The sequence below is a fragment of the Mangifera indica genome, chromosome 20 (genome assembly GCF_011075055.1).
Source record: "Mangifera indica cultivar Alphonso chromosome 20, CATAS_Mindica_2.1, whole genome shotgun sequence".
NCBI lineage: Eukaryota > Viridiplantae > Streptophyta > Magnoliopsida > Sapindales > Anacardiaceae > Mangifera > Mangifera indica.
This window is the reverse complement of record NC_058156.1, coordinates 6,221,734-6,249,641: the sequence shown is the minus strand read 5'-3', so window position 1 is coordinate 6,249,641 and position 27,908 is coordinate 6,221,734. Positions and strand designations below refer to the sequence as shown.

The 27,908-nt window shown below is 34.1% G+C and overlaps 1 protein-coding gene across 3 annotated transcripts; it reads left to right on the top strand.

Annotated features, from left to right (window-relative positions):
* On the top strand, positions 1 to 26,412 carry LOC123204445. 3 transcript variants are annotated; one of them, XM_044621100.1, is made up of 35 exons: positions 4 to 279; positions 372 to 465; positions 1,845 to 1,939; positions 2,055 to 2,572; positions 2,698 to 2,908; positions 3,053 to 3,364; positions 3,559 to 3,709; positions 3,864 to 4,001; positions 4,559 to 4,640; positions 5,298 to 5,581; positions 5,691 to 5,804; positions 5,946 to 6,205; positions 7,482 to 7,730; positions 7,834 to 7,989; positions 8,397 to 8,534; positions 8,662 to 8,895; positions 9,213 to 9,331; positions 9,714 to 9,837; positions 13,766 to 13,927; positions 14,033 to 14,180; positions 14,277 to 14,377; positions 15,891 to 16,052; positions 16,413 to 16,460; positions 16,774 to 16,881; positions 17,710 to 17,784; positions 18,293 to 18,343; positions 22,192 to 22,335; positions 22,454 to 22,581; positions 22,880 to 22,967; positions 23,958 to 24,017; positions 24,144 to 24,396; positions 24,568 to 24,719; positions 25,085 to 25,155; positions 25,742 to 25,898; positions 26,053 to 26,412. In XM_044621100.1, the coding sequence occupies exons 1-35, from the start codon at positions 127 to 129 to the stop codon at positions 26,215 to 26,217; spliced, it is 5,505 nt and encodes a 1,834-aa protein (XP_044477035.1). In that variant the 5' UTR covers positions 4 to 126; the 3' UTR covers positions 26,218 to 26,412. The 3 variants fall into 3 exon arrangements, 2 of the variants coding, with proteins under 2 accessions (XP_044477035.1, XP_044477036.1); XM_044621101.1 differs by lacking the exon at positions 4 to 279 and having other exon boundaries at positions 1,811 to 1,939; XR_006499562.1 differs by lacking the exons at positions 24,568 to 24,719; positions 25,085 to 25,155; positions 25,742 to 25,898; positions 26,053 to 26,412 and having other exon boundaries at positions 1 to 279; positions 22,454 to 22,510; positions 24,144 to 24,219.
* Positions 26,413 to 27,908: the final 1,496 nt, after the last annotated feature.

Here is a 27,908-nt window from a genome sequence, read left to right as displayed (position 1 = left end):
TGTGTGTATGTATGTATAAATGGCGTAGGGCTTATGGAGCCGTTGTAACGTAAACCGCGAGATTTCAATTGGACTAGGCGAAATAGGGAGCCGCTTTTCTCTGTTCCTCCTACAGAGGCCGACGAAATGGCCTCGCTCACCCTTCCACTCTCTAATAGCTTTAAACAAGTCCCTCCGGTGGCTATTCCTCCCATGTTGGATTGCCTTTTGGCGTCAACCGGTTTATCTGCTGCTACAATTTTCGATTCTCTTCTGGGTGGTTTTACTGATCTTACTAATGTATGCATTTCTTTCAATTCTGTTCAAACAAGAAGCGAAATAAAATCTACTTGTAATTTTCATGTTTGCTTTTGTTTTGCTGATAAACGTAGGATGCTATCAAGGAGGGCGAGATGTTGAGTTCTGAACAGTGCAATAATATTGCATCAATGATGGTTGCACTTTGTCATCTTCTCAAGAAACTTGGTGAGCTGTGGTTTCCAGTCTATAACTAATATTTCTTTAATTTATTTATAAAATGGAGAGGATTGTTTCTGATTTTTCCTAGTTGATTCTCAAAACTAATTCCTCATCATATGAAACCGTTTTACCCTACTTCTTTGTTAAAAAAATTCATGTATTTACTTACTCTAAGTTACTTTTTACGTTTATAAATTAGATGGATAATTAGAATCTGGTGTGGAAATGTGGAGGTTAATATGAATATTACTTGTCTGGTTGGATCAAAAGAATCTGCTTTGGTAGACGGAAAGGAAAATATGATATTGTTTTCTACTTGCTTTCTCTAGAGGAAAGAACGTGACAGAAGGATAAACAGAAGTGCCTTGTGGAGGAAAACTTTTAGTATCATTTCCTTCTTATTCGTTAACATTAGTAATAAATGAAAAGGTCTTGGATTGGGTTGAAAAGTATTGAGTAAATTCTCAGCAGCTCATTTGCACAGCTTCTATACAGCAGCCTAAGTTCAACACCTGCAGCATAGAGGAGTCCCACTCCAACTCAGAGCAGCTTACCTGTAGCTCAGTGTGGAGATCAAACATCAATGCAAAATCTTATAATATGATCAAAGTTAAAGATCAAGAATGAAGCTGATCTGCTGTAGTGTATTAAAGTCTTGCCCAGTTAGCAAGTTTGTTAGGAGTTAGTTTAAGAGTTTGTTTATTCAATTAATTAAACATGTATGAGCTGTGTTTTAATTTTTGTGTGAAACACTTAACATCAATAAACAAGTAGATTGACTCTTTCCACCTCTGTTATCATATTTCTTTCCAAGCAAATGAGGTAATGATTTTCACTCTTATTTTCCTTCAATCCTTTTTCTTTCTGATCAGTGTTCACCTATGTCACCAAATGTGAACATTCACATTGTCAATTGAAGATTATGGTTTGTAACGTTAGAATTCTGTTGCTTTACACTTTTCTATCCGTATCTCTTTCCTTGCCTTGCCTGTCTACTGCTTTGCTGCCCCTTTGAATGGATTGCATCTGCTGCCCCTCATATAAAGGGTGAAGATGCGAGTTTAGGGATTTCACCTTGCTTTGCCTACTTCATGCAGAGGGGCAGAAATGCCCTTCCTATTAGTGGCTCCTGCTGTAATAGTCTTTCCAAGCAAGACACGCTTCTTACCAGTTTTCTTTTTAAGTACCAGATAGAAGATACTGTTAGATAAATAAGCAGTCAATGGTTGCTTTTTTCTCATTATGTAGCCCGATAATTCAAATTCTGATTCATCCTTCCATTCCTTAGGAAAAAATATGAACTAGTTTGTTTTTATGGTAGTGCAGTTATATTTAATCTATTGTTCATCAGGTTTGCTAAGGGGTGGAATTCATTCCCATTGCAGGGGCTCATCATGAGACTTTTCAATCATTTATGTGGAAAAGTTTTATTCCACTAATTAAGATTGTTCCTGCCTTTGACCGTGAAATGTTTAATCAGGTAGGACAGTTAGCCATTTCAAGTTTTACTAAATTAGTTTTGCATATTACCCACATCCAATTTTCTCTTATTACCTTGTTTTTCTTGTTTGGTTTTGGCATTATTTTTATTTTAGATTGCAGAATCATTTTTTGATGTTGTTACCAAGACTGATTCCTGGGGAGTTTTGGAAGAATCCTTGGTGCCTTGTCTTGTTAGTTCAGTTGCCCTTCATTTGGGTATGCTTAAACACAAGGGATCAGATGTTAATGAATGGGGTAGTTGCTTACTTTTCCTGTGTTTAAAGGATCAGATAAGGGCTTCGGGTGCAGATAAAGAGTACATGCTGTCTTTATGTAGGCCAATTTCATTGTCAACAGCGTGCCATATTTTAGCCTTAATACTGGATGCTGCTCTAGGAAGTCTTCAAGCCGCTCAAAACACAGAGTCAATCTTGGAAAATGGATGTTATGCAGAAAAGTTTGCTGTGAATATGCTCTGGATCTTGTGTAGCATGACTGAGCAATTGCTTTTGCAGAGTTTGGAACACCGGTCTTGTGCAATTAGCTTTTTTATCCCTATTATTCTCAAAGCATTTGATTCTCAACGCTCTTTCAAGATTACAGTTCTTGGGCATACTCATATACTCTCTAGGTAGATGCATACAACAAACATATGCAGTCCAATTACAGGATTCTTGCTTTTTCTTTAATCAATGGCACATGTATTTATTATGGTGTCAAACTTCTTATTGTTGACTGCATTTAGTTGGCTTCCAGGAATTGTTTTTTCAAGAAAATTTGGAACTGCTGCGAAACTCTATTCACTCTCAGGCCTTTGGAGAGAAGAGATGCCTATAGTGTACTCTCTCTCTACACATCTTTTTATTCTTGTACAGAAGGTCCTGAGAATCCTGATGGGGGTGTTAGAGTGGAAGGGTTTGACATAAGTGCAGAGAGAGCATTTTGGGATGAACTAAAAAGGGGCTTGGTAATTTCCTTTTCTTTATTTTCCATTTCTCATTTATCCTTATTCTGTTAGTGTTAATCATACCACTTCAGATTCAGTGTGTTGCCTCTACTATTTTTGTCTTATAAAGATGTTTGTCAAAAGATTTTCTGATGGGCTTGCCAGGTTGATGAGGAAGTCTTGGTGAGGAAGCAGTCATTACATATATTGAAGACAGTTCTGCAGATTAGTGGAAAAAGCCAAGCCTGCTCTGGTGGTTCAGAGAGGAAATCACAAGAAAAACATTCAAACCCTCAAGGTATGACCAAAAGGGAGTTGTGGGCAGCCAAGGAAGCCAAGTCGCTGGGGGTTGGAAAACTGTGCAATTCAGTTGATTCTGGTTTGAAGGGTCGGCAGCAGTGGGAGGCATTCATACTGCTGTATGAAATGCTTGAAGAGTATGGTACTCACCTAGTAGAGGCTGCTTGGAATCACCAGGTAACAATACATTTTTTCTGTAGTTCATGTGATCTGTCAGTTTCTCTGGAGATTTCTATCAAGATAAAAGCTGGTTCTAGTAGATATGGAAAATGGTCATTTGAGACTCATTTAATACCGTGCTGGATAAGTAAATATATTTTCACACCTCAATTCTGCACCTCATATCTGCTTAATGCTTAAATCTGTTGTAGGTAACCTTATTGCTTCAGTATTCTGTTTCAACTGATAATTTTCCAAGCTCTGTTACCGAAGCTCAACCTAATAAAATGGAAACTTTGGCTGAAACTTTTATTTGGTTGTTGATTCTGTGGGAACGTGGTTTTCATCATGGCAATCCTCAAGGTATCATGGCTGATCATAGCCATTTATTTAGACCAATCAACTCTCCTTCCTAAAAATTGGATTTATTGCAAGCCATGCAATAATTTCATTCTTCAGACAATTAATTGCTGGTTCCCTTTATAATTCCCTTCTAATGTCGTCTTGGTTTATGCAGTTAGGTGCATCATCATGCAGTCATTTTTGGGTATTGAGTGGAAGAATTATGAGAACTGTGCAAATTTAGTGCCTGAAAGCTTTGTTCTTGGCCCATTCATGGAAGGATTGAATGATCCTGTGCACCACAAAGATTTTGGTTTGTTCTTCATTTGAATGTTCTGGATAATAAATTCGGATTCAATCATAGCAATTCTATTTGATTAGACAAGACAAAAATTTTAGTTGTTTGGTTGGTTTTCCGTATGCACTAGCTGTACTTCTATAAGAATACTGTATTGCTGCCGTGGTATGATTTGAAGCATAAAAAGAAATTATCATGAGATGGTTGAAATCTTGGAGGCATTATGGAAATTAAAATGATAATTATTTAGCATGATCTGGGATTGGTGTATGATTTGAAGTATTGATAACATCCAGGTCCTTATATTCTATTGAAAACACCTGCCTGGTTGGATCTGTCAACCATAGGTATTGTGAGCATGGGTGCTGTCATGCATACTGTTATTATTATTTATTAGTAATTTGTATAGAGTGGTAACATTTCTGAAACTTTTCCTCTTATGCTCAATGGTGTAAAATATTATTTTTTATTCATATTATTTTGGATTAAGTATAAGATTGTTTTTCTATAGTTAAGGACAAACCATTGATATCCATGAAAATTGATCTGAGTCTTTCTGGTGTTTTTATTAGGTTTAAAAGGTGTTTACTCTTCAAGAACTACTGAAGGTGCAGCTAATTTTTTGCAACAATATACACGTTTCCTAAATGTAAGGTACACCATCATGTACTGTATGAACTTTGATTATATAGTGTACTACAAGTTTAAGAATTTAGGAAGTGGGTTTATTGTGATATGAGACCTTTATATCATACTTTTAATAACAGAGAATGATCATGTTGTAAAACATTCTGATATGAACCTTGAGACAACTACATCTCAAAAACTAATTGTTGAAATTGCAGAGCCAAAAGCTGTGTAAACCCCACACCAAAAACCCATGCTTTCTGATGTGGGATCTAAGTCCCATACCTTGCACTTGGGATCTTTAACACATTTAGTTGGGACTATGTTGGTCTGGTTTGTTACTGGTTTCTAGTGAAAAGTGGGAAGCTATGAAAGATGTATTAACACAAAGAACCATACAAAAATAAAAGAACAGCCATAAGCTCCTAACATTTGAAAATAAGTATGAGCCACAACTCCCAAATCCCAGAATATAACAGGATAAGGCTGGATCAGCCATAAGCTCCCAACATTTGAAATTCAGCATGAGCTAGAACTCTCAAATCCCAGAATATTATAGGTAGGATAAAGCTGGACATTAATCCATGGAATCTATTATTTTGGAGGCAGTTGGAGTTATCTATTGACAAACTACTGTTAAGGTGAGGAAGTGTCTGACGTCTGTAAGCTATCATGTGATTACAGGAAGAGGATTGCATTTTTGAGGAAATTAGCATCCACCTCTAAACAGCAATCTTTTGGTAGAGTTGGAATGATGACTCTTGCACGATGCATTGCTTCTGCTGCTTGTGGAGATGGAACACATTACATTAAATCAGAATGTTGCCCAGATGCTTTTACTGAAAATGCCCAACTGAAGTCTTCTCAAGATGGTTCCTCCTGCAATGATAAATCAGATTTGTTAGATGTTTTGAGATTTATTATTGAGAGCAGCAAACAACATTTCAATCCCACTTATCGTCTTCGAGGTCTCTAAACATAATTTGGTTAGCTTGTGATATATATAATACACATTTTTGAAGTTTAATGAAACCATTCTCAATTTAAAATGTGGAACCTTTAATTGTGTTTTTCCAGTTTGTGAGAAAGTCCTTGAGGCTGCTACTTGTTTAATTTGCACATTTGATGTGCCTTTGGAGATACTCTTGCACTTCATTTCAGCACTACCACGAGAATTTACTGATTATGGTGGTAAGTATAATATTCAATATCCCCCACTAAATATTATGGTGGTAATTATAACATTCAATGTTCCCCCTTAAATAAATGGGGGTAAGTATAATATCAATGTCAATGGAAGAATTCTAATATCTTTCTCTATTTCTTTTTTAGGTTCCTTAAGATCACAAGTACAAGAATGGGTTTCAGGGTGTGGTGGGCAGCATTCTGCTGACTGCTGCAAACCTCATATGCTTCTTTTAAGGAGTCTTCATGACTTTCCAAAAATTTTCTCAGGTCATCCCAATTTGGATGATGCTTTTGTCCCTTATGATGATGAAGACTTGGTTTCTTGGGAATCTCAGGCTAAAAGATGGGCAAGAGTGTTATTTCTTGTAATCAAGGAGGAACATCATTTAACCCCTATACTGAAGGTTTGCTTTACCTTCTGTGGCTTTCAGCTTATTTTGACTGTTTTGTTCCTTATTTTGAATTTTATATTTAGGAGTGTAGTTGAAAGCACAGTTATTGAGATTTTAGAACTATTTGTGTGTCCCTTGATGGAAAATATAATTACAAAATAGTGAATAAACTGTCTACTAAAGGTTTTATTTGATGGGTAATATCTATTAAATTCTAGAAAAATTGGCTAAAAAGTCTTCAAGCAGGGGACAATTTGACATATAGCAAATTTCCAACACTTGAAATAACGGATTGCAGATTACTTTATGATAATTTGTTAGACAAAAGGCTATCTAGTCAATGTTGAATGTTGAGTCTTGCTGGACAGCTTGTTCTTTAGTATATCTAGTCTATTTACTGTGTTTATGTTTACAAAGGACATGATATTATAATGCTAGACGAGTTTGTCTAGCTTATGTTGAATCTTGTCTCATAACTATATGACTGCAAACAGCTTTATGTTAATTTCTTGCAGAGACCATGTTGTCTAGCCATGCCTAGTCTATGTAGTCTATTTCATAATTTAAAAATGCTTTTAGGTTTATAGCTAGACACCATATTTTCTGGCCCATGTCAAGTCCATCTAATTTTGCTAGATACCCTATCATTTACTACATGTCTCGGGCAATGGTTACTTTGTAATAGAGGGGTATTTTCACCTCTTCAAATAGTTGAGTGGTTAGACATGTTATGCAAGGTTTAACTCAATTTCAAAAGACCCCTCAAATTGTTATTTTGATGAATTTCACTAAATTATATCAATTAATTGGGTGACATTTTTTTTATTGATGAGATATGTATCAATTGTTTTGTGGGCTTTCTGACATCAAATCTGAGAAATTTATTGGTGCTTGTGAAATTTGAAAGGTTTTGATCATAAAATTGAATCCTACTTTATGATTAACAGAAAGATGAATTATGACAATTAAGATGACCATTTTATTTTCTTTAATGTTTTCTTTCTCTTCATATTGACAGTGGGCATAATGCCTACTTTTATCTTTTATAATTTGATATAAATGTTGGCTTTGCAAGGAGCTCAGTTGCATTGTTGTATCTATTTGGAGAACAACTTAAACATTGTTTACAGTGAAAGTTTCTTTTTCCTGACTTATTGTACTCTGAATTGACAGCCAAAATGACTTAAAATTTTCTTTTCTGCTGCATTTTAATTGGTATAGGAATACTATTCTTATATCATTTTTATTTTAGTTGCTTTTAACACTTGTTTTATACTGGCTTCTACAGTTTATTCAAGATATTGGTATCAATATCTGCAAACAGAACAATTGGAAAGAGTGGAAACCCGTGAAATTTCTCATCCTTACCTTGAGCTTGGTTTCGGAGATTCAAATAATGCAGGAGAGATCTGATGAATGTGGTATAAGATTCAGGACCAAATCAGAACTTGACTCACTCAAGATGGTGGACCAATATACTTATCCAGAAGCTTCCTTTAGTTATGAGAAGTTAGCAAACCTATTCCCTCATGTATTGGTATTGGAGCAGCAACTCTTTTAAGTTTCTTTATATAATGTGGCTTGTGTATAACTTCTTGGTATTGAAACTTTTATTCAGAGCCTTTTTCTGTGGCATGCAGGAGGAGCTGGTCTCTTTTGCCAACTTGTCTTTTTCCATATTTTGGTCCAGTGTGATGATTGATGACACTAGTCTGCCTAGATCCGTGAGTGGAAAACTTGGAGGTCCTAGTCAACGTAGGCTGTCATCTTCTACTACCACAGCTGCATTGCAAGCTGTAGGGTTACTTTTACTCTTTAGTCATCTGCAGTTATCAACTTAATCTGTTCATGAGAATGAAAGTACAAACACATGCTCATATTTGTCTCCCCGATTTGCTGCAAGTTTGTGCTAGCTTTCTGTAGTAAAACTTAAGACAATAACATATATGCTCAACACTATAATGTTTGTCAGTGTTTTCTTTTTCTTAAAAAAACAAATAATCTTTGTGAAGATCTGCCAGTTATTTTTAAGTTTGTTATCTTAACCTTTTCTTTTGATTCTTATGCTTGTCTTTAAACACTAAGACAGATCAGGACCCCCAAAAAAGGCCAGTGGCACTGTAGTTTTTCAGAAAAATAATGTTTTTATTGAAGTTCACTCGACTTTTTTTTTTTAAATAGTTTTTTGTTTATGGAGGAACAGATAATATCCATGAAAGCTGTTGCATCAATCCTGTCATTCTGCGTGCGGGTTAAAACTGATGCTTCACTGAAATATGCTTATGCCTTTTTGTGGAACTTCTTCTGGAAGACTATTTCGACTTGGACTCATGATTCTGAGGTATGTCTAAATTTGAGATTCTCTTTATAGTGATGGTAGAAAGGCACAAGAGGGGGACTTTCTTTCTTCAAAAACATTATTATTTTCTTTTTACCTACATGACTAAAATATCTCAATCTAAATTCAGAGTGGAGCGGAACTCTGTCTTGCAGCATATGAGGCGTTAGCTTCTGTTATGCAAGCTCTAGTCTCTCCTGAAGCTTTGTGTTTTGTCAGAGAAAATGATAAGTCAGTGCTACAAAAATCGGAAGGCAAACCTTGGATGGATTCATGGGTTCTTTCTTTTCTTCAGAATGTCAATAGTCTTCTGGAAGTTGGAGTTCTAGCACGAACTCGAAGGGCTATTTTACTGAACTGGAAGGTGATGAAGCTTTGTTTCTTAAAATGTTACCTTCATTACATTTCTGTTTGAACTTACTTGCCACCTTGCTGTTTACCTTGGCATCTGCAAACTGCAGTTGTTTATATTATTAACTGTCATATGATCTTATGTTTATGCTGGACCAACTTTCTTGGCCCATTAATTTGTTTCTGTGTGATGATGGTTTGAGTATGTCACATTTTTCTTAATGTCACTTTCAGCATCTGCAGCTATGCACAGATCCATGCTTCTTCTTAATTTAATAATTTTGACTTAAAGGAATAAATTTTTATGTACTTTTGTTTTGTTTGATTCAGTGGCTTTGCCTAGAATCTCTATTGTCAATTCCTCTCCGTGCTTGTGAAAATGGAGGGAGTAGTAGTTCTTTCTTTTCAGATGCTGCTGTCAGATGCATTTTTAATGATCTCGTTGATAGGTAAAAAAGTTTATTTGACTGATAATTTAATATTCAGTGATATCTTCTTCAAGTCCTAATTTAATATTCAGTGATATCTTCTTCAAGTCCTCGTGAAAATTTATGATTTTATTTTTCATACATACTTCTAGAATTTTCTGCTGGTGGTTCATTCAATTGACTACAAATACACATTAACAAACGTTGTAATTAATAACACAAAATGAATTCCTCCACCCACCACACCTCACCAACCCCAACCACAACACACCCCCAACCCCACCCCCACCCCCCCCTGTTGCCTAATGCCCAAAACTGAATCTCAGTTAAGTTAATATCAACAATAAATGTATAAAAGTTCTTTTTTTATGGCTTATTAAATTGTCTCATAATTATTTTGCAGCCTCGAGAATGCAGGGGAAGGTTCTATTTTGCCAATGCTAAGATCGGTCAGGTTGACACTGGACCTGTTTGCCTCTGGAATGTTTGGTTCAGTTGTTTCTTCATACAGTGTAGTGGATTCCCAGGTTCACTTCATAGATCCCCGTATGAGTGTGTGCTTACAATTTTGTCCATCATTGTTTGATGGGTAACAATATTTGAAAAACATTAGATTCTCATGTTTTGTGTTTTTTTTTTAGCATATTGTTTTTGTTATGTTGCAGTGCCTTATATAGACTAGCTATAGATAAATAGGTAACAATGGAATAGGTTAAAGCTAAAACATTTTGAAACTTTATAGATAATAGCTAGCTTTATCCTACCAAAAACCTGACTAGATAACTCTTACACTCCCCTCAAATTGATGAATAAATATCCAATTTTTCTAGCTTGGAAATTGGCTGCTTTAACCCTCATTTAGGTAGTCTTTTTGTAAGGATATCAATCATCTGTTGACTTGTAGGAAGGTAGATAATCACTACAATCTTCTCTTATATTTTCTCCTTGATGAAGTGTTCGTCTATTTTAACATTTCTTAGTCTAATTATGAAGCATGTGATTATGTGCAATGCTAATGACTACTTTATTATCACAATAAAGCTTTGTAAGCTCCTCTCTTAATTTTTAGCTCAGTTAGAAGTCTTCTAAGCCATATTACTTCACAAGTTCCTTTTGACATAACTCTAAATTCAGCCACAACATTGCTTCTAGACACCATAGCTTGTTTACTCCTCTAGGTCACCAAATTACCCCACACAATGTACAATAGCCTGAAGTAGACGTCTTATCATTCATATACCTTGCCCAACCTGCATCAGTGAATACTTTATTTTTTCTATCAAAATTGTGTTTTATCAGGAGCCATCTTAAGGTGCCTCAATATTCAAAACACAACCTCCAAGTGCTTTTCTTGGGGATTGTGCATAAGTTGACTTACAACACTCACAACAAAAGTTATGTCCGGTCTTGTATGGGATCGATTAATTAGCTTGCCAACAAATCTTTGATACCTACCTCTCTCCACTGGTGCATTCCCATCAATACTGTTAAACCTTACATTATTCTCAACAAGCTTATCCATAATGTATTATTTTTTGTGACATACAAATACCATTCTTACTCCTAGCCACTTCTATGCCCTAGGTCTTTTCTTTTGAAATCTTTCGCAAACACTTGTTTCACCTTCTCTATTTTATCAAGATCATCTCTTGTAAGAATAATGTCATCCACATAGACTATAAGGATGGTAATCTGTTAGGATTGGGACACTTGTCCCCAATCCAATGGTTAATTTTTATTATAAATATATGTTTTGGGTTTTAAAAGGGGGGAAGAAGAAAAATATTAGGGTTTTGGTTTAAGGGCAACCATTCTTGGCTGATTTAGGGAGGTCTTCGACGTCTCGAATGACCAGAAAATGGGAGGTCCCGAACTCTTCGAAATGTTCGGTTTATCATTGTAATGTTTTGGTTAATGAAATAGTTTAGTTTATTATGTTTTTTTTGTGTTTTAATTTTGTGTTTTGGTTGAATAAGAGTTGGGTTCCTAACAAATGGTATCAGAGCATTCGATCCAGCGGGGAAGATAGATGATGGTCGGAAAAGTGAAGAGTTGCCGGAAAATGTTCATTGAGGAGGCTGACTTGAAGAAAAATCATCACAGGGAGAAATGAGTCCAAAAGTTCAAAAAGAGAAGAAGAGGAAAACGAAAATAGAAGAAGAAGAAGAAGGAGAAGAAAATGAAATGCTGGCGGAAGCGAAAAAAAAAAAACAGAAGATAGAAGGAAGAAAATACAGAGAAGAAAGAAGAGAAAAAGACAAGGAGAAGAAAGGAGAGAGAGAAAAAAAATAATTTAAAAAAAAAGTGAAGGGCAGTAACGGTTGGTTTATTGGGAAAAGGAGAGCTGTGGTTTTCTTGGGAAAATAGAAGGGATGGCAGGAGGTGGGTTTATTGGGAAGAGAAAAAGAAGAGAAGTGGGGCTGTTGGAAAGAAGAAAAAAAAGGTGAAGAAGCAATAGCAGAGATAAAAAAAAAAATTAAAAAACAAAAAAAATTTAAAAATTAGAAAAAATAAATAAATAAAAAAGAAAAAAAAAATCATTATATAAATATCCATCTTGAGGACAAGATGATTTTAAAGGGGAGGGAAATGTTAGGATTGGGACACTTGTCCCCAATCCAATGGTCAATTTCTATTATAAATATATGTTTTGAGTTTTAAAAGAAGGGAAGAAGAAAAATATTAGCGTTTTGGTTTAAGGGCAGCCATTCTTGGCTGATTTAGGGGGGTCTCCAACGTCTCGAATGGCCGGAAAATGGGAGGTCCCGAACTCCTTGAAATGTTCGGTTTATCATTGTAATGTTTTGGTTAATGAAATAGTTTTACTTTATTATGTTTTTTGTGTTTTAATTTTGTGTTTTGGTTGAATAAGAGCTGGGTTCCTAACATAATCTTACGCTCGTTATGTGTGAAGAAGAGGGTGTGATCAATTTGACTTTGAACAAAACCATAACCTGCAATGGCTTTAGTGAATTTCTCAAAATAGGTCATAGGAGACTGTTTTAACCCATATAAAGACTTTCTTAGTCTACACACTTGATTGTTTGTATTCCCTTCAAAACCAGAGGTAGATCCATGTATACTTCCCCTAATAAATCACCATTTAGGAAGACATTCTTTACAGCTAGCTGCTATAATGGCCAGTCTAAGTTTAATGCAAGAGAGATTAAAACTCTAATTGTACTTAGCACAGTCATTAAGGCAAACGCCTCCTCATTGTCTACACCATAGGTTTGTTTGAAACCGTTAGCTACTAGACATGTCTTATATCATTTGATAGATCCATCAACTATATACTTTACTGTGAAAACCCATTTGCATTCTACAATTGTCTTTCCTTTGGGTAACTTGACCAATTCCCATGTTCCATTCTTCTCCCAAGCTCTTATCTCCTCTAATACAACCTCTTGTCAATTCTAATCATTGAATGCTTCCTGTACTAACTTAGGTAGCACTAGTTTTGAAATATTTATAGTAAAAGCATGGTAACATGCTAACTTGTCATAGATCACATAGCTAGACACGGGATGTAATGTACAAGATCTGACCCGGTTTCTAATAGCAATGGGGAATAAATAACTTCATCACTTATTGGTTTTTCATAAGATAAAATAGTACCTAGTGATAGTGTAGGCTAAGTTGATTGTGAAGGCTATACTTCAGATTTTACTCGGTTCAGTTGCCTGGAGATTAGAGTCATTGAGTTGTTTATCACATTGAGCATTGGACCTTTTAGAATAAAGTTTAAGCCCAGTTTGATTCAATCTTGTCAATTCTCCTGTGTCTGACTATTATCCTGTTCAGGTATACTGTGATTTGTATTAGAAGAAGAAATATGATTTTTAGGAATTGGGATACTTGGGCAAGCGATAAAGACATAGGTACATAAAAAAAAGAGTTCTTTTTTGAATCTAAATTCTCTCTCTGAAGAGTAGTCTTGGTAAAATACAGTTGTGAATAAAAAGTGGTCACATCACTAGATACAAATTCTTCTTTGTAAGATTTCTGAGTAGGAGAATATCCACACACTTAATTGCACTAGAGTCTAAAATGCTTATAGTAAGAGGGCAAGAACATTTATACTCCTGAGTAGAAGAATATCCACACACTTAATTGCACTAGACTCTAAAATGCTTCTATTAAGAGAGAGACATGCACAAAACAAATTCAGCTGTCTTGATCGTTTATAGTGTCCATGTTAATTCTCATTTTTTGTTAGGAGTTTTACTAAACTTTAACATTATCAAAAAAAATTTTCTTTATATTTAAACAGTTTAAAATAACCTATATATTATCAAAAAAGAACTTGGTTGTGGTCTATGTAAAATTGGTGCGGTTTGATGACCAACTTGAATGTATTTCATCTGATGTTTTTGTTTTAATTGGCTTATTATGTTTTGTTATTTTAGCTTTAATGAAAGAAATAACACCTCATGAATCAAATTTTTAGTGCAGATGATGTGGCGTTTAGTTCATTCCTCTTGGATATTACATGTCAACTGCAACAAGCGGAGGGTTGCCCCTATTGCTGCGCTTCTTTCTTCTGTATTGCATTCTTCTGTGTTTTGTGATGAGGGAATGCATATAAAAGAGAATTCACCAGGGCCTCTAAAGTGGGTATGTGGGTCTCATATGTTTGTTTGTATTTTCTGCTGATTACCTTCAATATGTTATATCAAGAACATGCTCAATCTCCTTCACCTTTTAATATCATTATTGCAGTTTGTCGAAAAAATTCTTGAGGAAGGCTCTAAAAGTCCACGTACAATTCGTCTAGCAGCATTACATTTGACAGGTCTTTGGCTCTCAAATCCCAGGATCATAAAATACTATCTCAAAGAACTTAAGCTGCTAACACTCTATGGTTCTGGTGCGTCTAAAGATAAAATGCATTTTGCTTTGAGTTGATTATTTTCATTGATTTAAACTATGGAATATCTTAAAATCTGAAGGTTTTCCTTATCAGTTGCCTTTGATGAGGATTTTGAAGCTGAATTGAGTGATAATTATGATTCCAAAATTGAAGTATCGTTATTAGCCAAAAGCCCAGACTCTGAGCTGACAGAAGTAAGCTATCAACGTCATCATTATTATATTTATAACTTACATGATATATTAATTGCCTACTATCTCTATTTAAATTGAATGAATTTTGGTCTTAATATCACTCTGAAGTTTCCATGTTAGATCGTTTGAAGAATTGGGATATCATTTAGTCTAGTGGTTAGGCTCTTAGTTTGCCCACAAGATTTGGAGTTAGATTTCCCAAGGTCTTCCATAGGGTTGTACCCGAGTTGAGCTGACTCAGACTCGAAAGCTGACTTGGTTTGGTTTGATTCGATTCAAATTCATTTAGGTCGAATTCGAGCTATGAGGAACTTTGATTTGGTTTGGCTTGCAAGTTGGAATTGGTTCAAGCTTGGCTTGCGGCTTGATTTAAACTATGTTAAATAATTGTCAAAATGTTGTTTTGACTATTATTGGGTAAAATGATGTTTTGTCTATGAGTCACTAACTCAAGCCACAAATTTGATCTATGAACTTGAGTGGAGCTTCCAATTTCAACTTAGGGACCAAGTTAAACTCGAGTTACCCTTAACTTTAGTTTGATGAACTTGCCAAACTCAAGCCGCCCCATTTTTCATTTTAGCCGAACTCAAACCAAGAGGTGTTGGGACTCAACTTAGTTCATATTTAGGCCTAACCTCCCACCTGGTGAAAAGCCTTTGGAGTTTCTTGTTTCCTAGATTGTATGGTTCTGCAAAGGCCCCATTTTGAACTATAGTTAGTTAATTGGATTTGTAGGTTGGTTATCTAAAAAGGGAATGTCTTGAAAAATCAACTTTTGTCTCCCAATTTTGGACCCAATTGGAAGACATAGAATTAAAAATGATATTTGAGATTAGATGCACAATTGCAGATCACATTAACATTTCCCATTAATTTTAGGTATGTTTCATCATCATCTTTAGGTCCCTACCCTGAATACTTGTCATGTACTAGGGTTGCTTCCATTTTAGCAGGTTGTAAATGAACTGTAATTAGATTGGACAATATAGAAGGAACTAAAATTTTGCTATCATGATTGTAGTTTTCATTAATATTTACTTAGATTAGGGCTGGATTCGATTTGGGCTAAGTCCGAACAAGGTCTAGCTCTCCAAAGTAACCCATTTAAGAGTGACGAGTTAAAGCTTGAACTTGCTTTGAAAACAATTAAATTTTGGATTTGATCCAAGTTAATTCGAACTCGACTTATTCAATTTGAGCTTGAGTCCACTCCTCTCACAAGTCATTTTTATGGATGTTTTTATCATTTATAGAGTTTTGTTGACTAGTTTCTAGTGTTCATTATTATTAAAAAGAATGCAGTATTTTTCAATTTTATAATTCTTTGAATGAATTGAGCAGTATTCCTCCAGTCAGTTCGGTGACTGCAGATTGGGTGATTCAATAACAGATTGTTGGTAAATAAGCTGATCAAAGTTTTATTATTGTACTGCACTGGAGATGTATGGTGATTGAAATGGTTTTCAGAAACTTCAAATGAGTCGTACTAATAGATGCTTTTTCGTTTCAGAGATTTATCAACACTGAGTTATATGCACGTGTGTCCGTTGCTGTTCTGTTTTACAAGCTTGCTAATCTGGCTGAGGTGGTGGGATTAGCAAATGCAAGTGAGGACTGTCAAGCTGCACTTGACTCTGGAAAAATGTTTCTGCTGGAGCTTCTTGATCTTGTGGTATTTCGTTCTGTCCCTGTATGAAAGCATTAAGATTGGCCCAAACTTTGAATTATGTTAATTGGCAACATAGAAAAGAACAAAGGCACTATTCTTAGACAAATTTTGGGGGCTCAAGTTTCTAGATGTGGAAAACTTTGATGGACCTAAATCTGTAATTAGTTAGGGCAACATAAAATGGAACAATGCAGGATATGTTTCACAATGAAGGGTGATAATGATATGACATCTTTATAAATGTTCTAGAAATAAATATGCAATCTATTCACTCTATATTTGCTTGTCACTTGCCTTTTTAACTGAAAAAACAATTCTTTATCACATATGGTCAGATTTTGATTTCATTCACTGTACATGTAGGTAAATGACAAGGATCTTGCAAAGGAGCTATATAAAAAATATAGTGCGGTAAGTAGTTACAAGGAGCTTCATATGTTTGAATTTTTTCATAATTTGAGAATCTAGAGTATCTACTGTAATAGTGAAGTTAAATATCATTTTTGAGGAATATGAAAATGCAACTTCATCTGATTTTTTTAAGGAAAAAATTAGGATTTTCTAATGGAGGTGCTTCATTTAGAATTTGTGTTACATTTAGATATAAGTTATAATTAGTTGGATGGTCAATAATATTTGTATCTTTGAAATAGTTGACCAGTTATTTTCGTTTTCTTCTATTCCAATTTATCATGATGTTTATATGTAACTGTATTTTCAACAGATCCATAGGCGAAAAGCACGTGCCTGGCAAATGATTTGTGTTTTATCATGTTTCGTTGATCATGATATAGTCGGAGATGTCACACATTTCTTGCATATATCTCTCTATGTAAGTGAATGCTGTTCCACATGCTTATATCTTTTTTTCAATCATCTTTGTAATTATGCATTTATTTTCATCAGTCATGGGAAAGCTATAATAGGCACACATTCTAGAAAAAAAGATAAGTTGCACTTCACGGTGATAGAATGCTGTATTTCTAACATGGACAGACCTATTAGGGACCTCTAGGGCTTGGTGACAGTTTTTTGTTTTAACTAGGTTGTACTTGTGTTAATGTTTCTATATTTGACTCCACTCTTCCCATATTTATATATTCAACTGGTTACAATCTCACTTATTTGACTAGGTTGTATGACTTTCTTAGATCTTTAGTGATGAAAGGCTGAGAATGTAGACACAAATGATACCTTGACATAGATGACTATTATTAGATGCTCTTAGATTAAACTATTTGTTAATACATGCAAACACCTATTTAAAGGGCTCTAGCAAAATAAATGGAACATATTTTTTTGGTAAGCGATAAATAACACACTGTTCATTGCCATTGATGAGATGCATAACTTACCACATGCACCAAGTAGTTTCTTTGAATTTTAGATCTTATGGAATTTTAGTGATTGGATTAATCACAATGTGCTTCAATATGGTTTCATAATTTGGATCTGGATCCACCTTTTTTGTGTTAATACTATTGCACAATACATGCCAAAGCCATTACCTTAGAGAGTGAGGAATAGGTAGTTCTATGAACAATGAAGATGCTGTTGGGACTGCATGTTTTGATTTCTAACACTGTATTCCAATATAACTGATTTCCATTTTTTGTTATTTCATGGAACATGATAATTTGTTTCTTGTGCCTTTTTGCAGAGAAATAACTTACCTTCTGTGCGCCAATATATGGAAACATTTGCTATTAATATTTACTTGAAGTTTCCATCATTGGTAAGTAATTTCACTTTATTTTGCAGGGCAGGTCTAGCCTTTTTTTTTTTCTCTAAATTGAATAAAAAAATTGTTCAAGTGTATGAAGGAACACAGGAGGTATATTTGAGGACACAAAACACTAGGATCTAAATATGCTAGATATTAAATAATTATATATGGGGTGTAATTGACATCAAATTTTTAAAGAAATAGAACAATTTTCAAGAAATTGGATCAAAAGTGTTTTGGAAAAGTTTCTTGTCTTTGCTTGAAAAAATTTATGTATTCAAGAAGTAGAGCTCTTGCTAATGAGTATTTCTCCTATTGATATGGGTGTCAATTAGTTTTTGGGACAAAAGTTCAATTTTTAGGTTTTGACATTTCTTCTTGTTGGACTATTTGATTTTGGTTTTGTTATCAAAATTTGAACCAGTGACTTTTCACCTTCTAGTTATCATTATATAATTGGTTTTTTTGTTCTGAATAGATGATTCCAATAATTCTTGTGTTATTGTTGATATCTCAGGTTGGGGAGCAATTAGTTCCTATTTTACGAGATTATGACATGAAGCCTCAGGTAAATCTTGTTTTGGTGTTATTTTATCCCTTATTTCCAACATTCTAATTCTTCATGTTCGATAGATGTTTCAATGGTTTTTATTTTGTTGATTGGTTCATAAGACTTAGTTTGATACAGTATACTTTTATCTAGTATACTTCATGTCAATTTTTTTCTAAACATCATCAATCCACTAAAAATAAGGTATGACTTCATTATCGAAGACTTGGTTCTCATTTCACAGTCTCAAAATGTAGTTTATAAGATTTCATTGAGATGTGTGTGAAATGGGAAAACACAAACACAAACACAAAGCTTTTTCCATTAACAATAAAATAAGCTCAGCTCTTTATCATTTGGTTCATTGTCATAATTGTTTCCTTTACAAATTCCTAATAATTTTAGGGCAAGGTGGTTTCTATCGTTTGTTGATGATTGTATTAAAGTAACTTGGATTTTTCTGCTCAAACAGAAATCTAATGTCAGTATAATCCTTCAAAATTTTCCTACAGTGATACAAACTGAATTGGTGTCAAAATCAAACGGTTTAGATTTGATAATGCAAGGACTACTTCAATCGAGTTTTGATATCATACTTTCAAAAGGAAGGGATAATTCACGAGTCATTATGTGCATATATCCCATAACAACATAGGGTTACTGAAAGAAAAATAGACCACTTGATACAATCCACATCGTTTACTTCCAAAACAATGTGCCTAAATCTTATTAGGGAAGTTGTTTTAACAACCACACATCTCATAAATTGCTCACCATCCAGAGTTTAGGTTTCAAAATTCTTATGGACATGCTTTACAATTTTTATCCTAACCTTTGCACCACAAATAACCTTATTCATAAAATATTTGGTTGTGTGTCCTTTGTTCATGTTTATATTCACAACGAGGGAAAACTTGATCCATGTGCCATCAAGTGTATATTTGTGGGATATTCCTAAGTATAGAAGGGATATAAGTTTTATTATCCCTTGTCTAGGAAATTTTATTTCTTGCCAAATGTTACCTTAAATAAGAATGAATCTTACTTCACCACACCCTTTCTTCAAGAGGGGAATTTAGTCGTTGAAGATGAGGACTGTTAGATTTCCTTCTCCATCCAAACAAGAAAACTAAGTCACTTGTGTCCATGTCAATCTGAGTTACAAACTAAATCATCCAAACAAACTACGTCTGCTAACACTTAAGTCACCTAGGTCCATGTCACCCAAGTCACAAACTGAGTCACAAAACAGTGAGCCCATGCTTGTGAATGCTCGTGATTGCAAAATAGTTGATAAGATGTACTCAAGGAGGCAAGCTTTGGATCTTGAACTTGTGCAAGTCCAAGAATCCGATCCAAATTCTAAAATTGAGTTAACAATTGCTTACTCATCCAAAAATTGAGTTAGAACTTAATATTTTTATTGCCATTAGGAAAGGGACTAGAGAATGTACAAAATGACCATTATACCCATTTTTTCATATTGTATCAATCAAAAAATTCTCACTTCTCACAAGAACTTTTTTGTAAGCTTGAACGATATTTTCATCCTTAGTAATCTATTTGAAACATTATCTAACAAAAATTGGAGACAAGCTATGAATGCAAAAATTGAGGTTTTAGAATAAAATTAAGACATTAGATTTAGTGAATCTGTTGACAAGAAAGAAGCTCGTGTGATTCAAATATGTCTATAATGTAAAATATAAAACATATGGGTCATTGGAGAGATACAAGGCAAGATTAATTGTTAAAGAGTATGCACAAACTTGTGGAGTTGATTGGCTTGAGCTCAAGCTTGGCTCGGTTTACATATAGCTAAGGTCGAGCTCATGAAAGTCATGTTTGAACTCGATTCGACTCGTTTTTCATTATTAAAACGACTTCGTTTTTATGCATATTGGTCAAAACGACATTGTTTTGTGTCAAAATTTTTAATTGAAAAATTTGGCAAGTAGCTTGAGCTCGACCGAGCTCGGCTAGGGTTGGCTAATTTTGGACTCATTCGAGTCGAGCTCGAACAGGTTCGGTTCGAGTCCAGCCCTATTGATTACCATGAGACATTTGCCGAGTTGCCAAAATGAATATTTTAGAATTTTGTTGTCATTAGTAGCCAACTATGACTGGTATTTGTATTAGTTTGATGTAAAAAATTCCTTTCTACATAAAGATCTTAAGGAATAAATTACATGAAGATTTTACCTAGATTTGGGAACAACCTAGCCATTGGACATATTTGTAAGCTCAAGAAAGCCTTGTATGGGTTAAGTAGTCTCCAAGGGCATGATTTAGGAGGTTCGCCAAGGTGATTATGAGTATGGTGTAAAACAAAGTCAAGGAAATCATATGTTGTTTGCCAAACACTCAGATTGAGGAGTTACGATCCTTTTGGTATATGTTGATGATATTATTGTGACAAGAGATGATGAAGGAGAAACAACATCTGAAGCAATGCTTGGCCAAAGAATTTGAGATTAAAGAGTTAGGAAAGTTGAAGTATTTTCTAGGAATTGAGGTTGCATATTCTAGAAAAAGAAGCACTATCTCTTAATAGAAGTATGTTACAAGCCTTCTCAGAGGAATGAAAAAGTTTGCATGTCTACTAGCAAGCACACCAATCGATCCCAACTATAAGTTGGGAGAGGCACAAGAGGATATTGATGTAGATAGAGAGATGTATGAATGTCTAGTAAGGAGACTCATGATGTAGATAGAGAGATGTACCAATGTCTAGTAGGGGGACTCATTTATCTGTCTCATATTAGTCCAAATATAACCTTTGTTGTTGGATTGATTGGTCTGTTTTTGCATAGACCAAAGGAAGTTTATCTGTAAGTAAGGTTGAATTTGAATCGAGTAGAGCTCATTTCAAATGAACTCTAGCTCAACTCATTTAAAAAAACTTAAACTCGAGTTCGGATTGAACTTTCAACTTAACTCGTTATTAAAATAACGTTGTTTTAATGTATATTGGTTAAAATGACGTTGTTTTGTATCAAATTTTTTAAGTTCATGAGCTTGATGAACTGAACACTGTAAAGTTCGAGCTAAAAAATATTGAACTTTCAAGCTTAAACTTAAACTCATTTGAGCTGATCTCAAGCTTGAACAAACTTGATTCGAATCCAATCTTATTTGCAGACTGTTAATCGGGTGTCACAGTGGGGATAGGAATCTCATTCAAGAGAAATGCAAGATTAATGCATGATGTATATACAGATGCAGTTTATGTTGGATTAATGACTGACACGGGGTCAACTTCTCGATATTGCACTTTTCTTGGTAGGAACCTTGTTACATGAAGTAGCAAAAAACTGAATGTAGTAGCAAAATCTAGTGTTGAGGTAGAGTTTCGAGTGATGACTCAAGGTTTTTGTGAACTTTTGTGGTTGAAGATCATTTCAAAAGACTTGAAGATTAAATGGGATGGACTGATGAGACTCTATTGTGATAACAAATCCACAATCAACAATGTACATAATCCAATATAACATGACCAACAAAATACATAGAAGTGGATAGACATTTCATTAAGGAAAAACTAGAAAGCAGGTTGACCAGCATGACGTATATATTATAGAATGTCATTTCGTAGATGTATTTACCAAAGGACTAAATACCACAACATTTCAAAAAATTGTGTCTAAACTAGAAACGGAAATATCTATTCCCAGCTTGAGGGGAGTGTGGGAATTGGGAAAGAATCAATTGTAATAATTTCTAATTTTTTGTTTCCTTTCTATGGAGAAATGTATGTATAAATTGACCCTAAACCAAGACTAATACGCAATGAAATAAAGTTTTCTTCTTCTTACAATTTCTTCAAGTTTTTCTGCTTAACAGAAAGTCTTTGTCATCAAGTGCAGGCACTTTCTTCCTATGTGTTCATTGCTGCTAATATTATCCTCCATGCATCTAAAGCAGTCCAGACTATGCATTTGGATGTTTTACTTCCTCCCATAGTTCCATTATTGACCTCGCATCACCACAGCTTACGTGGCTTTACCCAGGTTAGTTTATTTTGAAGTTGACGAGTAGAAACTTTTTCGAATCCCTTGGTTAATTATGTTATTGTCCAGTGTTACTGGATCTAGTCATATGATTCAACTTTCTGATATCCATTTGCAGTTGTTGGTATACCATGTTCTTTGCAAATTGTTTCCTCCTGAATCTGAAACCTATCAGGTAATGCCTTTAGAGAAAAGGTGCTTTGAAGATTTGAAATTATACCTGGCAAAGAATTCTGATTGCGTGCGGTATGGATCTATATATGCATTCCCCTATATCATAGTTCTGATAGATTTTCTGTTTCAAGATTTTCTTACTGTTGACATCCTTTTGCAGTTCTTTCAATTCTATTGTATTGAATATTGAAAAAAAACATTTCTAAACTTATCATCAGTGAATCTCTTCAGACATAACTTTTCTATCTGTGCTCATTTTAGTCCATGTGTAGGGTTGCTGATGTGCTCTTATGCAGGGTGTGTATGACCAACTTGAAAGCCATTAGATATTAGGTTAATGTTTATTAATTTGGTTTTTTTTTTTTTTCAGCTTGCGAGCATCGATGGAAGGATACCTTGATGCCTATAACCCCAATCTTTCCATTACTCCAGCCGGAATATTTGTCAATCGGGTTGAGGTTAGGGATGCTTAATTAAAGTTGAATAATCTATCTATGAGACTATCTCTTTTGGGGTAGAAGCATAGGTAGCACTGTTATGGACAACCCTAGGCAACATTTGATTATATTTTAGCAATAAATAAATGTTGAGTAGAAGAGACTCAAGCTTATTCTAACATACACAGTTACTCAGGCTGATTACTTATTTACATCCATGCATAGTTTTCTAGGTGTTCCAAACTTTCCAAATTGATTAAAACTGAAGCAGTTGTGCTGGTCAGTTTAAAGTGGTCACTAGTACAGAGAATTTATTTTTGAATGTGATGCACAAGATAACTTTATACATCTATTTTTGTTTATTATCAATAAGATGCAGTGCAAGGGATGATATATAGGGCACCCAAAAGAAAATTAGATGAAAAAGTGCACCCTAGTATGTGTGAAAGGATGAATTAACCCATTCTTAGAATGTACTTCATTGTTTTGGTGGGAAAGCTCACTTAATATAATGGCATTTACATTTTTTCTAGCCTTTTAACAAGAATATACTCTCCAGATGATAATTATTATTATTGTTTTTTGCTTTTAGTGATAATAGTTTATTGTATTTATATTATGATTTTATGATAAGTATAGCTTTGGTCAGCATTACTTTCTTTTTGGTCATGTAAACAACTTGATTATTCCCATTAAATCAATTCTGCTTGTGAAGGTTATTTTTGTTTTTATATTTTACAAGAGTAGTGTTATATATATATATATAAAAGATACAGAGCAGAAGAGTGACATTATTTGGATAATTACTTCTCCACTTGTTTGTTTTATAAAATTCAAATGTTGTCCAAATTTTTGAAGAATATCAACTTAAATCAGTTGAGCTGGTCAATCGTTAAGCCATGTGGTTGCACATTCTACTTGTTAGTATTTGTTCTTCACTCAATGTAAATGAAATTTTTCCTTTCTGAGACTTGTGTCTTTCCTCTCCTATTTTTTTGGGGTTGAATGAAGGAACTCCAGTTTGAATGCATTCCAAGATCCCTTATGGAGCAAGTGCTCAACTTCTTGAATGTAAGACCTGATTGCTTCTTGCTGCTTTTTTTTCTTTTAATTCATTTCTATTTCCTCCTTATTTCTTGTTTGTTTCTTTTCCTTCTTTTTTATCTTATCTTGGAATCATATTTCCACTTTTTGCAGGATGTCAGGGAAGACCTGAGATGTTCAATGGCCAAGGATGTACTGACTATCAAGAATGAGAGCCTAATAATAGGTGAAGATCCTGACTGCACAGAAATATTGTGCAATCCTGGCAAAGAAGAATTACTTTCCTACCAGCATAAAGATTCATCGTTAGATTTTCAGAAAAAATTTACTCTGTCCAAACATGAGAAGCAAGATGCTAGTTCCAGTTCTCTTTTGGGAAGTAGAGAAACATACAAACAACTTTCAGGTACGTATAAAATCTAATAACTAAATGCATAAAAGAGGCAAAGATCAGATGTTTTGGTCCTCTTTTGCAATTACCATTGTTGTATTTCAGTTAGTATCATTTATCATAGAACCATATCTCTATATTTATTTCTAAATGAAAGTCCTCAATGGGTGTTTATTTGAAAAGCAGAAATTGAAAAGGAAGATCGACTTTTTGATCATGCGTTGCAGTCAAGAAGTGTGACTATGGATAAAATAAGGGCTAGTCGACAACAATTTGTCCTTGTTGCTTCATTAATCGATCGCATACCTAACCTTGCCGGTTTGGCACGGACATGTGAGGTATACTGTAGCCAACAGTGCTTATTAAATTTTTATTGATTTATCACAGAGTGATGAAATCAAGATTTTAATCTTTTGCAGTGAGGAGAGTGTATTACATTTCACTAAAGCAAATTTCAATGTGGAAATATAGATCAAATGCAAAAAATTCATCTGCATTATGAATCAGTGTAATTTATTAATATAATAGAGAGAATTCAATTCCTAATATTACTAAAATGATATGTCATAACTTAATCAGTGTGTGCAATGTAACAAAATTTATATGTTTAAGGGGTTATGTGTCTCTCACCCTCTCCACTGTGGCATGTTTTGGCAACTTTACTTGGCATATTGGTTCTTTATGCCCACATTGTTCCTCGCAGGTATTTAAGGCATCTGGATTAGCCATTGCTGATGCAAACATATTACGTGACAAACAATTCCAGCTCATCAGGTATCGATAATCATTTGCGAACTTTTGTATCTGTGCATTTTCCATCTATAGATTGCTACAGCCATTGTAAACAAGCCGAGCTTCTGCAAGCTACTTGTGGCATGGCTTGTCTTGAGCTGGGTTTGGTTTGATTATTGTCAAGTGAAACTCGAGCTTGTTGTTATGTGGCTTGGTGAGCTTGTGGCTCAGTTCGAGTGCAATATCAGTAAATATTAGAAATTTAAAATCTTGAACTTACACACCTGAAATCTCTCTGACTTTGAATATGAGGGTAATAGGTAAATATTTAAGTTATGGTGTTTAATTGTAATTTTTCAGTTTTAGCTTGAGTTAATTGTTCCTATCTCAAACTCGAATTTAAGCTCAAGCCTGCAAATCTATAGATTGTAGAGTCTTTGTATAAACCTCTTCGAACTGAGTTTGAACCAAATAGTACTTGACTCAGCTCAATTGCAACTTTAATTGCTACAGTTCTTTGAACACCATAAACATAGAGTACTAGGCTTTCAGTGGAAAGTCATAAATAGTAATATTCTAACTTAATTTATTTCATAGTCCAAGTCATTCACAAATATTTTTTTTCCAGTGTGACAGCAGAGAAGTGGGTTCCCATTGAAGAAGTCCCGGTTAATAGTGTGAAACATTTCTTGGAGAGAAAGAAACGTGAAGGCTTCTCCATCTTGGGGTTAGAGCAAACTGCAAACAGTATACCTCTTGATCGCTACAACTTCCCAAAAATGACGGTATATTAATAATCTGATTTCTTTTTCTTTTCGCTCTTTGGGGTGTTCTTTGCATTTCAGTTGACATTGAATTCTTAATCTAGGGAAGAAATTTCTTTAATATTTCCAGTTTGCCTCAGGATTTAATAGTCAACTTGTTTTATGTTCTTGTCAGGTCTTGGTCCTTGGGCACGAGAAGGAGGGCATACCTGTGGACATAATTCACATGTTGGATGCTTGCATTGAGATTCCACAACTTGGAGTTGTTAGATCACTGAATGTCCATGTTAGTGGCGCCATTGCTCTCTGGGAGTATACTCGACAGCATAGATTTCAGTAGTTGTTTATCCTTGATAGGGTAATTCTTTAAGATAGATACACATATAGAGGCTTATTCTTGTTTCCAATCTGTAATTTTGTTATGTAGCATTTCTTTGTCCTCATATTACGTTTTTCATTTTTTGGACATTTGGAATGACTAGTTATGTCATTTATCTTTTACCTGTTGAAAGTAGTAAAATAAAATGTCATCGTAGTCCTGAATTTTCACCTATGAACTACAGGTGAGTGTCTAGTTGCCAAACTTTAAACACTGGACACCATTCCTCGATGCAACCCTCATTCTTTCATGCACCTTCATCTCTTGCATTATTATCTGGGACTACTAGCTTTAGAAGCCAGGGTCTTAATGGTTCTAATTTAATGGAGGAAGAACCTGCTATTCTGCTCCAAGCCGACCAATCTTATCTGAGGTTAGCATTTCCTTCACTTCATTTTCTTGTAGATTGGCGTATGGTGTAATTTTGTTCGGTCAATTGGTTATTCACCGCTTCACCACAGGAATTATACTGAAGACGTGCCGGTATACCAAGAGAGGATCACTAGCGGACATGACATATTCTTGGAGTCTCCCTATAAATTTTAATTTTATTGCCTAAATCTGATTTTTTTTTTATTCTTCAGTAACTGAAAATATAAGAAAAAAATTACAGGCCGAAAATCATTGGCAAAGAAACCTTTAAAATTTTAAATTTTAATTTTAAACTTTATTATATCATTTTCTCAAAATTTTAGGGCTTTTGTTCACATTATTTTTCCAAATTCTTGAATAGATTTTTTATTTATACTCTTTTCCACTTTCAAATTTCAAATTTATTTTTTTCTATTTTTAAGTTCAAATTTATTCTATTATGTGATATAAATGAAAAATTATTTAATGATTTAAAAAATTTAGATTTAGGTTTAGGTAGGAATTAAAGTTTGAGAATTACAAAAAAAAGGTAATTATATTTTTTAAACTAAACTGAAAAAAGTTAGTTTGATATAAATTGCGAGTTTTTTAAAATCAAACTAAAAAATTAGTTTAAAAAAATTTCAAATCAAATCATTTTACATTTCGAATTAAACCAAACTAAATTGATTTGAATTATTGTTTAAACCTATTAAAATCATTCACTTATAAATATATATTAATTAATTTTTTAATAAAATTATAGTTTTCTAGTATAATATAAACATATAAAATAAATATGAAATATATATAATATATATATAAAGAAAATAACAAAATAAAAATGAAAAAATCAAGTTGTACTCCTAATTACTTATTTAAAAAGTTTTGTCAAATATAATTAGAAAAATTTATCAATATGTATTTAAAAAAAGGGTTTAAGGTTTAGTTCGCTTTGAAATCCCTAAGCTGCAACCCAAATTGGAAATTATTTTTTAAAAAATTTATTAATCCAAATCAACTCATTTTATAATTTAAATCAAATCAAATCATAATTTTTAAATAGTTTGATATGATTTTATGATTTAAATATAATAATGCACCACCGTAATTATTATTGTCACTAAAATAAAACTTGTTACTATATACTTTATCTCTGCCCCAAGAATAGTAACAATATTTTATCATCAAATGGAAGTAGCCATTGCGTTAACATCAAGCTTCACAATCCATACACGCAATGTTAGCAACACTACTCCCGACCTTTTCACAAAGCATAACTACGACTTATTCTTCTTCTT